Source organism: Periplaneta americana, chromosome 3 (genome assembly GCF_040183065.1).
Source record: "Periplaneta americana isolate PAMFEO1 chromosome 3, P.americana_PAMFEO1_priV1, whole genome shotgun sequence".
In the NCBI taxonomy this organism is placed as follows: domain Eukaryota; kingdom Metazoa; phylum Arthropoda; class Insecta; order Blattodea; family Blattidae; genus Periplaneta; species Periplaneta americana.
In genome coordinates, this window is record NC_091119.1 from 150,080,206 (window position 1) to 150,093,190 (window position 12,985).

Below are 12,985 nucleotides of genomic sequence, written 5' to 3' on the forward strand. Positions count from 1 at the left end.
TGAGAGTAAAAATTACTCAAGATTTTCAACAAATCACCCCTCTTATGTTACAACGGACATGGGCTGAATTGCATCACCGTTATGAGTTGTGCAGGGTGCGCAATGGGGGTCATATTGAGTTCTGAGAATCTTCCATCTTTCAGTGTTGTATGCACAAAGTTTCAATAAATAAAGTTCAGTAGTAAATGTTTTACAGTGTTTTTATTTTATCCATACCCAAACAGATCACTCTGTAATTTTATAATGTGATTGTGATGGTGATTATGATTATTATGGTAGTGATGTTACCAATGGTAGTGGTAGATCTAGTAGTAATAATAATAATAATAATAATAATAATAATAATAATAATAACAATAATAATAATAATAATAATAATAATAATAATAATAATAATAATAATGAAGTGGTGACTGTGACAATGATTATAATAATTTTATTAGGTCATCTCATAAGATAAGTAATGTCGTTTTTTAAGTTTTGTCTTTTGCACGATTTTGATGATTTCCTTTAGTTGGAAAATGCATTTATAGGATGCTATGGTTATTATTGTGTATTGCAAGCATGTGATAAACGTCAATTGTAAATACAAAGAATATAGAATTCAGGTTATAAAGTTTGAAGATAGAGTCCTTCCTTGAAAACAAGATTATAAAGCTGTTGCCATGGCTCGAAGAATATATGACGTCGAGTGTAAAGGTGTCGTTAGTGACCGTGTAGCACACCGACGGTTCAAGCGTTTCAATAATAGAGGAGACATTAAAAATTCACAACGCCCTAGAATTTTTTTAAAATTATGATTTATTTAACGACTCTCGCAACTGCCAAGGTTTATATCAGCGTCGCCGGTGTGCCGGAATTTTGTTCCGCAGGAGTTCTCTTACATGCCAGTAAATCTACTAACATGAGCCTGTCGCATTTAAGCACACTTAAATGCCATCGACCTGGAAGGGATCGAACCCGCAACCTCGAGCACAGACGGCCAGCGCCATACCGACTACGCTACCCATGCCGACACAACGTCCTAGAAGACCTAAGGTATGGAATATTGAGAATATAAGCAAAGTTTTCAAAAAATTATATATACAAAACAGTACTTGTAGGTTGTCAGACGAATGTGGTGCTTCAAAAGGTAATGCATCGTCAATAAGGACTTTCTAAGAGGTAACGACAGTGGCTTTGGTTTGGCTTTTCGATCGTTGAATCCGGGATAGATATTTGCACTTAGGCCTGCTTTGGCCCATTGTGCGTCATATTATGATGTTTCGAAATTTCAAGCATTCGAGCTAAATCGTGAGAATCCTAGATGAATATGTACACGAAAATGTTGGTGACAAAATTTCGTCCGAAGAATGTTTAATTGCACAATCGGACAACATTGTACAATATAGAATATCTTAGTAGTTTATTGTAGTGTAATGTTTAAGTTACTGTATCTATGGTTGTAATTAAAAAGCAATAAAATGCTAAGTAATGAATAAACAATAATTTATTACGAAGTTATGAAGGAATATGAGGAGCAAACTTTCAAACCCTGACATGTCCATTTTCAGGAATACACTTCAGATCCCAAAAAATTACATCTCTAGGGTACAATAAACAAAATTTTTTCAATGGTGAAATATTAAATATTTTTTTGCTAAAGATTCTTATAAAATTTCGCAGTAGAAAAAAATTCGTTTATTGTAGAGACACATATTTGTATACATCTTGATTACACAACTTTTAACACTATATCACTTCGGAAAACATATTATGTGTCTTTCGCGTGTTAAATTTTATATTACCTTGTTAACATGTTTCGGCCTGCTATTGGCCATCTTCAGAATTGGTTGTTGCTGGTCTTGGCGCCTTTTGTTTTGTTTCCTGTAAGAGTGTGTTTGTGTACTACAATGTGGAGTCAAAGAGTGTGTGTGTTGGGAAATTGAGTTGTGTGTTGAGAATTTCATTTGGATGTGTTTCTGCGTGTCTGTATATTTCGTATTCTTCTAGTGTGTTTAGTTTCTGGCTTTTTGGTTGGTTGTGTAGAATTTCCATGTCTGTGTTGATGTCTCTGTAGGTGTGGTTAACATTTGTGATGTGTTCTGCACATGTGGAAGTGTTTTGTAATTAGCTGTGATGTGTTCTTTGTAACGTGTTTTTAATGATCTGCCTGTCTGCCTGTCCTATGTAGAAGTTGTTGCAGCTGTTACATTTGAGATTGTATACTCCTGTGTGGTTGTATTTGTTTGTTTGTGTGTTGAGATGTTTTTGTAGATTATTATTTGTTCTGTATGCGATGTTGTAATTTAATTTCTTGAATGAGGTTGCAATCTTGTGTGTGTGTTTTTGTTTTCGTATGTTAGTGTGATGTATATTTTGTGTTCTTGTGTTTGTGTTGTATTCTTATGTTTTTTTGTGATTATTACATATTTGTAGCATTTTCTGAAAATGGACATGTCAGGTTTTGAAAGTTTACTCCTCATACAGTGTAACACAGAAATATTTTCTACATTACAGAAATATAATTAAAAAGAGTTATTAAAATACAAAATAATAACAACGAAGAATCTTGTTTGAACTAATGAACATTTAGTTTCAAAACATCGTACGGATAGCTCGAGCTACGATCACGATAGTAACATTTACAAAACTGATTTCAAAATACAGTGTTGGCCACATTATGTAATTAAAATTTTTCGGACGAAATTTTATCAATAGCATAATATGTCTCAATTTTCATACAGGATTCACATGATGTGGTCCATGTACGCTATTTTTCGGAAAATCTGTATGTGCCATGATTGTCAAAATCCGACAAGTGATTTGGGTGACATCTGTGAATTCGATGCTGACAAGTGGATCATCCTGCCTCCTCGGACGAGTACCTGGTAAGTCTCAGAAGAGCCCCAAGCTCTTCCCACATCAGCATCAGAAGTCCGTACAACCTTCAAGATTTCACCCCAGCATATTTTTAACTTTTGCAGATAATAGAGTAAATCGATAGTGCGGTAAAAGGGTTTATCCCAGAAAAGACAACTTTTTCAGAAACAGCTATAATTAAATTTTAGCATATTATTATTAGTTACTTTATATGAATGAATGTAAACATAATTGTCAAAAAACATATCTTCACGTTTTGTAATTTTTAAGTAGGTTATTTTACGACGCTTTATCAACATCTCAGGTTATTTAGCATCTGAGTGAGATGAAGGAGATAATGCCGGTGAAATGAGTCCGGGGTCCAGCACCGAAAGTTACCCAGCATTTGCTCACATTGGGTTGAGGGAAAACCCCGGAAGAAATCTCAACCAAGTAACTTCTCCCGACCGGGAATCGAACCCGGGCCACCTGGTTTCGCGGCCAGACGCGCTAACTGTTACTCCACAGGTGTGGATATTAATTTTTTTAAGTAATTACATTAATTACAGAAAAAAGTCACCTTTAAAAAATTAGAGTGAAGTCCTTTTATCTAAACACCATCGAAATGAGGGAGAGGTGAAAATTGTTGGCGGAACGATAGAGGGAAACTGGAGTACGCCGAAAAAACCTCTCCAACGTCTTCTTTATCACCACAAATTCCATCACGACCTGACAGAGTATCGAATCCTGGATGGAAGACCAGCACGTTAGCGGTTACTTTATGATAGCTCAGTATTTACTTTGGTAAACTGAAAAGAAAGGTGTTATATAAATGTCACGTGTCTTCTGCTTGTGCACTTTACATAGTTCCCAATAAAACTTATGTTGCGTAACCTTATATCAGATTAACTGTGCTCAACAACGTTAGTTGTCAGTATCAGACATGGCAATCCGAAGTCGGAAATAATTAAGATGATGATGATGGCGACGACGACAGTGATTATGATGACAAAAATGTTCGGTCAAGAAAAAAAGTGGTCTTTCACTCATATGGTAGGCCCTATGTCAGCCTGATGGACATGGACCACAATTTCACATGCAAATTAATTACAGTAAATTGAACTTACCGCCTGCCCGACACGGGGTACAGGGGCGTGGGCCCCACCCTGCGGCCTCTCCAGCGAATCCAGGGGGTGATAATGGCGTTGAACGGCGATTTGGGGCTCAGCCATGGTCGCCTAACTTTAGATTTTTCCGGAGTGCTGTGTTGACACAAAGGCTGTTTGGGGTCGTCGCTGAACTCTATATTGGTGTCTCCTTGAGAACACCTCCTGCCGTGGCTCCAAAGTCCCATCGCGGCTTAATTAATCACCCGCGTCAATACTGTTCGTAATTAATTCTGCTCCCTCAGCTCCACTCCAATTATTGCGTTCCAAGGAATTGTTCGAATACCACAGCTGATAAATCAGAGTAAACAGTGAGTAAGGGTTCCAGAGCATATCGCAAGACGCTGATAAAGTTCGTTGTAAGCAAGTTGAGCAAAACGACTTTTATTTATTCTCTCGTCAGCGAAGATATGGGGAAATACATTTTGCGTACCCTGGATAAGATTTAAAAACTAAACTATCCCCGCGTTGACAATTGAAGGGTTCAGAGCCATAGTGGGCCAAGCGCCATTTATTAAAAACGGAGAAAGCAAGGGTTAAAGTTAAGTGAATACCATAGTTTAATGAAGACTGACATATCATTTAGTTTTCATGTCCATACTTTACATTACTTGCTATAAGTTTCCACTGGATTATGGTAATAACTTCATTTTAACCCTTGTTTTCTACGGTTTTAGTAAATGGCGCTTGGCCCACTATGGTTCTGACCCTTCAATTGCACAATAGAAGTTATATAGATATCAACTCATATGCAACGATGAAATTTAATAATTCATATTTTGAATTGTGCTGGTTTTTCTGGGGTTTTCTGCACCGTGTCACAAATTAAGAAATACTCGTACTACTCAACTTTTCAGAGCTATCTATCGATTCCATCATGAATATATTAATTAATTAATAAGGAAAATGGGATGAGAAACATTAAAAATGTAAGCGAAAACGCGTCCTGGTAAGGGAAATTGGGGCTGAGAAGAAGTGTATATGTAAGCTCCAAGCTTATTGGCCACTTGTCTCACTCTGTTGAAGGAACATTAAAAATATTTTGAAAAGGAAAACCGAAAATGGACGCAACCTAATAGCTAGCACAACTCCATCATCATCGATGACAAGAAAAGGAGAATGTATATGTTACATCTGTTACCATGATCTGTTCTCTAGAACTGGACCTATAGGGTAACAGATTCGACAGTTAGATTTCCCGTTTCTTGCCTTTCGTGACTTTGGAGCCAGTAGGAAGGAACATTCGAAACATTCCATGTTTCTACACTTTTGTAAGATACGGTGGAAAGGCCCAAAAATCTTGTACGACGCTGAACACCGTAGAATTCTTAAATCAAACTATGTTGTGTGTTGTGTTCTTTGAAGCGTATCGAAATAATGTGTAGTAGGCCTATGCACTTACAATAGAACGCACATCTACGGAGGGACTTTTCTATCGTTTCAAGTGACAAAGAAAGGTGGAGGGACAAGAAAAGCAATGTCGAACCAACACTTGTTCTCGAATACGTTATGTATTTTGAAAATTTAATGTAAATTGGTTTATTTAAGACATTTAACTATTTATTTACTCTCGAATTCCAATTCTTTTTAGTTGAAACAAGATATGTACAGTAGTGGCAAAAAAAAAAATCGGACCGACCCTTGTAGCTAATTTCAGAGCCTTGTTCACTTCAGAGCACGATAGACTGGTAACTAAGACTTTCGTGGTTTGAATCCTGCCTGGGAAGGAAACTTTTGTTTTTGTTCCTTATTAAAATTTATTCTCAATACTTTTCGATTGCTGATAAAATTCATGTGGGAATAATAAGTTAATTAAGTAGTAAAATATCGCTGCAATCGAAAAGTATTGGGAATAAATTTAAATAAGGAACAAAAAAAAGTTTCCTTCCCAGGCAGGATTCGAACCACGAAAGTCTTAGTTACCAGTCTGTCGTGCTCTGGAGTGAACAAGGCTCTGAAATCACCTACAAGGGTCGGTCCGGTTTTTTCGCCACTACTGTATATCACATAATCTCTGTAAAAAGGTCAAAAAAGATTTATCACTCAAACTCTATATTTGGAAATATAAATATTTACCTTCTTACAAAATATCTTTTTTCAAATCCTTTTCTTTTCCCTTTTCCCTCTTTCCCAGAACCACCACAAATAAAGTTTAATGAATGGTATCGCTATCAAGATAATTTCGTTTTGTTTTTTTGTCTTATCTTAGGACTTTGACTTATATTGAAATACTCACATCGGCTAATAAGTTTATAACTCATGTGATTTACTCCCTATAAAATTAAATTTAGCTGTGAATTATTAATTTTATTGACCATGTTGCACAGCATTTACAATATCTTTAAGAAAAAATGACATAATGTTTAAGTTAATCAAAATAAATTCTTTTAGAACATGATACTAAATTCTATTTTTAAAATCAGTTAAGGTAGATGCCACTTAAAAGGTTTGTCTTAAACAACAAAGTTTGCCTTATTTTTAATTCAATGGTAATTCCGGTTAATTATTTTTAGTTGTTATTTAACGACGCTATATCAACTATTCGGTCACTTAGCGTCGATGGAATTGGTCATAGCGAGATGGTATTTGGCGAGATGAGGCCGACAATTCGCCTGACATTTGCCTTACGATTGAAGAAAACCTCGGAAAAAATCCAACCAATAATCAGCCCAAAAGGGAATCGATAGTCCACGACTTATTAATATATACCCAAAGATCCCACACATGCGATAAGACCTACAAGTTAAGGGGTGTATAAATAAAGTTAAATGTAACAGAGCCCCAGGTCCACAGCTGTGGAGTAACGGTTAGCACGTCTGACCGTGAAACTAGTGGTTCAAATCTTGGTTGGAATAAGTTATCTGGTCGAGGTTTTTTCCGGGATTTTCCCTCAACCCATTAAGACTAAATGCTGGGAAACTTTCGGCGCTGGACCCTGGACTAACCGCGCTAGCATTATCATTTTGATCTCACTCACAAACGAACATTCTCATGGGAGCAGATAAAAAAAGTTATATTTTCTCCACCGTGTTAATAATGTCAAAACAAGTGTTTGTACAAATTTTAGCCACTCGAACGCAATTACGAGGGCCGTAAAAAATAAGTTTCCCTCGGGCCGCTTACAGAAAGAAAACACAATTTCATTGGAAAAAATATCGACAGAGGTGTGCAGGCGGCTTCACACACTGGTACTGATCCCAGGAGGCAAACCTCTACGACACAGAGCTACACAAGTTGATCCCACGGTATGACAAATGTCTCAATTCCGGTGGGGAATACATTGAAAAATACCACAACAATTTTTCTGTAAATAGTCCAGGGAAACTTATTTTTTTATACATTCCTCCAAATTGCTCTCGAGTGGCCAAAATTTGTATAAGCACTTGTTTTGACATTATTAACACGATGGAAGAAAAAATAACTTTTTTATCTGCCCCCCATGAGAATGTTTGCTTGTCAAACGCTAGATAACCATAGTAGTTGATAAACGTCGTAAAATAACCAACTAAAAAAAAAAGTCACAGAATCACTCGATATAAGACCTGTACTTGTACAGAAAAAATACTACTTTTAAACGAAGAACACTAAATCCTTAATCAAGTTCATCAACTCAAATACCTGTCTTTTTGCAATGAAATACTTCACAATTTTGTTATAATTTTATAGCGAGAATTATCTTGTCGTTGGTATTTTGGTCTTTCCATTTCACAAAAAATAATGTATGGATAAATCAGGCTCTTCAAGTAAAAATTATGCAACTTCTTCCGGAGAAAACAAATAAAAGCGTCTTTCAACTTGCTGCTGTCAAATTGGACCTACCGTGTTAAGTTAAGAAGAAAAAAATTGATGTAACAAAACTTGAAAACAAGTCGTCTATTTTGCTGTAAACTTGTATTACATCACATGGTCCAACAGACTTCACAACACGAACTCGAAATGTAAAACTCGGGCACTAGCGGCGGCGTCGCGACTCGAAGGCACTGACCGCAGGCCGGGAAACTGACTGCTGCCTGCAGCAGCTATCTACCATTTGTAATCACGCAGGGGTTACGGTACCGTCTAAAATCCACGCGACTTGGGGCAGAAGAGAGGAGGGACGGGAACCACACTATTCCAACACTGCGGGGTTTTGTTGCTGTCACAGATTCCTGCCCTGCGATTGGTGGAACGGAGAGGGCAGGAGGGGGGGGGGTAAGGCACTTGTTACAATTATTGTAATGATTCACTCAACCCGTCATAAAATAGACCGCTTCTGAGGTACTATGACTTGAATTTTTGTTCTTCAGTCCTTCGTTTAATTTCACGACGAGTGTCAACTGAATCACGATTCAAGATCTAGCCGCCAGCAATTAATATGCCTATTTCTTATCTTCCCATGACGACTACATATCGACGTTGATTTCATGAAACACCTACAGTATGTGACAGTACAGAGTATAATTTTTTTAGGAGGAAAGAAATAGTAATATGCGTTACAAGAGCGGTATGTTGAAGTTTTCATGTTCGAGGAAAAGATTGAAAAAGCGAAACGTAGTTGAGCTTTTTTAATTTCCGAGAATTGAAAGAAAACATACCGCTCGTGTATCGTACATTATTTTGTGCGAAGATCGTTTATTACATACCTGAAAGAGGAATTTCTAATTAGTTGCAATGAAATCTCCATCTTGGTTTCTGTTCAATGACGGCAAATTTGCAAAACAAAAATATCTATCGTCAACATTGTTGCTTTAAAATGTTTTCTGTGTTTACTATACTCCAGCAGGCCGTGATATACGTCTGTCTTTTTTTTTCGCCCAGTCTATAAATGCGAACTTAAAACAAACGGTAAGGTTATGCAATGATTTATTTTTCATTTTAATATTTTAACAATATTATTTATATAACATATTGCAGTAATAACATCGGCATCTGCAATCTTGTTGATTTTTTCATGGCTTCTTTAATGTTACTTGCATCACGAATGCAGTAACTTTAGTGGAGTTGTAGAGTTTACTTAATTTTTGCAAATATTTAAAAACAATAATTAACAGTGCAATTTAGGTGAAATTGCAGTGGTAAGTTTCCAATTTATAATTATTACTATATTGAACGTCTCTAAAAGTAATACAGTATGTTAAAAGCCTAAAGCAGTAAAATCAATATGTCACTTAAGCGGTAAGAAGAGGGAAATTGTTGTGTTTGTTAGGTTGGGAATACTGAATGTGGAATTTTACACTTTCTGTGGATTGGTTTTGTGCGGAAACCAAGCAAATACGCACGATCTCGCACAAAAGTAATTAAATATCAATAAGCCTACATAAGATGTTAGATAATTCGGTAGAAAACGTTAATAAATATGATGGACAATGATGATATCATCGAGGATCAGTGTAGGCCTATTGACATTTAATTACTTTTTTCCTCTTGGAAAATTATTCTCTGTACTGTCAGACAAGAGATTTAATAAAATCAACGACGATATTATGTATCTCTGGTAGTGCATTGATTCTTTGTATTCCACAATAGGGTTACGTGTTAATTCCAATCACATATACAGTAGTGGCAAAAAAAACCGGACCGACCCTTGTAGCTGATTTCAAAGCCTTGTTCACTCAAGAGCACGATAGACTGGTAACTAAGACTTTTGTGGTTCGAATCCTGCCAAGGACGGAAAGTTTTTTTGTCCCTTATTCAAATGTATTCCCAATACTTTTCGATTGCCGCGATATTTTACTACTTAATTAACTTATTATTCCCAGAACATGAATTTTACCAGCAATTGAAAAGTATTTGGAATAAATTTGAATAAGGAACAAAAAGAAGTTTCCTTCCCAGGCAGGATTCGAACCACGAAAGTCTTAGTTACCAGTCTATCGTGCTCTGGAGTGAACAAGGCTCTGAAATCAGCTACAAGGGTCGGTCCGGTTTTTTGCCACTACTGTAGGCCTATAATAACTAGGGACCGTATTTTTGGTAATAGCGATACGCGCGAAATTTTCCACAATTATTTTCTTTGTTACATTTACGCTTCTAGATGCACAAAACACCATACGAGTATTTAAGCATAACAAATTCGCAAAATAAAGCGAAATTGGGATCAATGTCCGAAATATGTCAATAACCACAAAATCTTCTCCCTCTATCCCAAAAATATGAAATATGTATCAAAATTGTATTTATTCATTCCTAGTGTTCATCCCAAGAACAGGTCTTTCACTACAACCCAGTATTCTCCAGTCTTTCCTATTTTCTTCCTTTCTCTTAGTTGCCGAATATTATCCATATATCTTAATGTCGTCTATCATTTTATATCAGCGGTCATCAGCACAGTGCACCCTCGGGCTAGCGTCTCTTACCCGCGGATAAGAAATTGCCCTACCGTGCATCTGTGGCTGCTGGCTGAGTATGCTTTCACCTCACCCTTCTGCACGAGGGTGCATATTTCAATGCTCTGCTTACCCATTTCAGCGAGTGCTGACGACCACTGTCTCATATCTTCTTCTGCTCCGAACTCTTCTCCCGTTCTCCCGTTGCAGTGAAACCTTCAGTAGGCAGTTTCTTCTTAGCCAGTGACCCTGCCAATTCCTTTTCCTTTTCCTGATCAGTTCCAGCATTATTCTTTCTTCACTCACTTTTTCCAACACTGCATCGTTTCTTATTCCACTTCACACGCTCCATCCTTCTCCATATCCACTTTTCAAATGATTTTACTCGCTTCTCTTCACTTCGTCGCAATGTCCATGTTTCTGCCCCATACAATGCTATACACCATACGAAGCACTTCACTAGCCTCTTCCTTAGTTCTTTCTCCAGAGGTCCGCAGAAGATGCTCCTATTTTATTCAATATTGTTAAAAAAAACGTGTTCGTGACTTTTGTTTCAGTCGGTTTGTCATCACTTTCTCTACGGATATTGCGTATACTCACTTTTGCTATTTCAGTGGATATCGAAAAAAGATCGATTTCTGCAGTCGACTGCATCAAAGATTGAAGAATGTTATACGTAACATACAACATTCTTTAATGTTTGCTGCAGTATGTTACTCAATGCAGGATATATTTTGACGCGAAGAGGTTTTGGGGGCACTAGTAGAGGACCACAGTGAATTTGGTGTGAATTGTTTGCAGGCAAAGTGGTTCCCTACACCTAACGTGGACAGTGAGAAGAGCTTTTCTGCGTACACGAAAATACTGATGCACAAATCTTCGTGCGGACACTTTTTTTTTTAGAGGAGTGCTAGAATTTTTGTATATTCCACAATTTTCCTTATTTATTTTTCTACCAATAAACTAATTAAATTCATAAATAAAGCATCAAATACTACGTAGACATACGTTAGACCAGTGGTTTCCAATATTTATTTCACTTGCGTGCCACTCGGCAGCCCATTTTCATAAATTGTACCGGTCATATTTGCAAAATATTTATAATTTATATAGCTGCTGTTATTTAAAATATATTGCAATTGTAAATAAAATTACTCAATAATGTGATTAAAAAGCAAAGGAATACGTCCTGGTGTATATCCCGGGGGTATACGTGCTCCAGGTTGGGAACCACTGGATTAAGACCACCGCGGACAACTTGGGCACTTGGGCTGATTGTTAGTAAGTTAGGTTTTTTTTCCAAAATGTTCGCCAACTGTATGGCGAATAATATTAGGTAAATACATGCAAATCATAGTACTCATATTACAAAAATCACAATTTCCATCGACAACAGTTAATTACGCAGTTGATACAGCGTCATTAAATAAAAAATTCAAAATTGAGCGGAAGCCCCGTCATGCATTTCGTTTTTCTAGTGGGAGAAGAAATTTATATGAACATGCAATTTTAACCTCGCACTTTGAACATGTCTTGTGACAAAGATATTATGGGTTTATCGGGAAAAGGCGAGCGGAAGAAATGTGACCTTCCTGACTGTAGGCGTTAATTATTATAAACATCACCGAGATATAGGTCTAAGAACTCCAGTAGCCAAGTTATTATTCATGCCGAAAACATTAGTAAAACAATATGGGTATGGAAACTAAAAGATATTAATCATTGTAATAAAGTAACTTTTATTAATTCCTTAATCTAATACGAATTGTAATTAATAGCCTAACTTCTCACTTCCTAAGCACAAGAGTAATGACCAGAAGCTGATGAAGTTTGCATGATTTTTAATTAATAGTATCGCTACTGTATCATATAATGTAAGCATTCATATCACTAACATTCTTCCCTCTGCCGCCTCATCTCCCGCTCTTCATCTCATGAGTAACAAACAATAAGATGCGCTTTCATTCATTTTTAAGTTATATATAAACACTTTCCCCGCGAAACATATTTTAAAAGCTTAAGTTATTACCGTAGAAAAGGCGGCAGATTTTGCGGTGACTGTGCGAGGCGTATAACAGAAAATGTCGCTGAACTTGCGGTGTGAAGTAAGAATCATATTATATGGATGACCCTGTAGTTAACTATGACGGACATAGCGCTAGGGTTAGGGATTCATCCTCTCCTTTATCCCAATCTGTAATCAGACTTTACGCTTTATATATGTTATTGTTGGAACAGTCCCAAGAAGTAGCACCCGAATGTCACATTCCTAGAAGGATAAAGGAAAAATACAAGAAAAAATAAATTGGCTGTTATAGTCGGTCGGTGATTCGAATCTCAGATATCCGGAACAGATGCTGTCCTTTAGGCAATCAGTGCATCGCAGTAATATTCCATGCGAAGGTTACATTATACTTTTCGCAAACAGTCGTAAATGAGATCAAGCTATGTATTACTACAGAATGCCATGTTGTTAACTTTCCAGAAGCCACTAAGGAATACCAGAGAATTCCACGAACAGAGAAACAGCTTTTCCTTTCTTATAATCACAGTGAAGTAACCTCAAGTGCTGAGAACTGCATCGCGATTAACTTTCAGCGTTAGTTTTTTTATTTACTCCCACAACCATAATTTTAAATATAGTGTATAAAGTTATTCAAAAGTCACGAGAGA

General features: G+C 36.8%; 1 protein-coding gene across 5 annotated transcripts in view; it reads right to left on the minus strand.

Moving 5' to 3' along the window:
* The window catches only part of stac (C2 and C2B_Munc13-like domain-containing protein staccato), a 194,607-nt gene that overhangs the window by 128,465 nt on the left and 53,157 nt on the right, over positions 1–12,985 (minus strand). Inside the window, exons 1-2 of one of the 5 annotated variants that reach the window (XM_069821785.1) lie at positions 7,827–8,026; positions 3,969–4,298 (exon numbers count right to left, since the gene is read on the minus strand). The exons of 3 other annotated variants lie outside the window; for them this stretch is intronic. In XM_069821785.1, coding sequence (XP_069677886.1) covers positions 3,969–4,195 — 227 coding nt within the window. In that variant the 5' untranslated portion in view covers positions 4,196–4,298; positions 7,827–8,026. Of the gene's footprint in view, positions 1–3,968; positions 4,299–7,826; positions 8,027–12,985 lie in introns of those variants that run through there. One more of the 5 variants, XM_069821786.1, reaches the window with a different exon arrangement.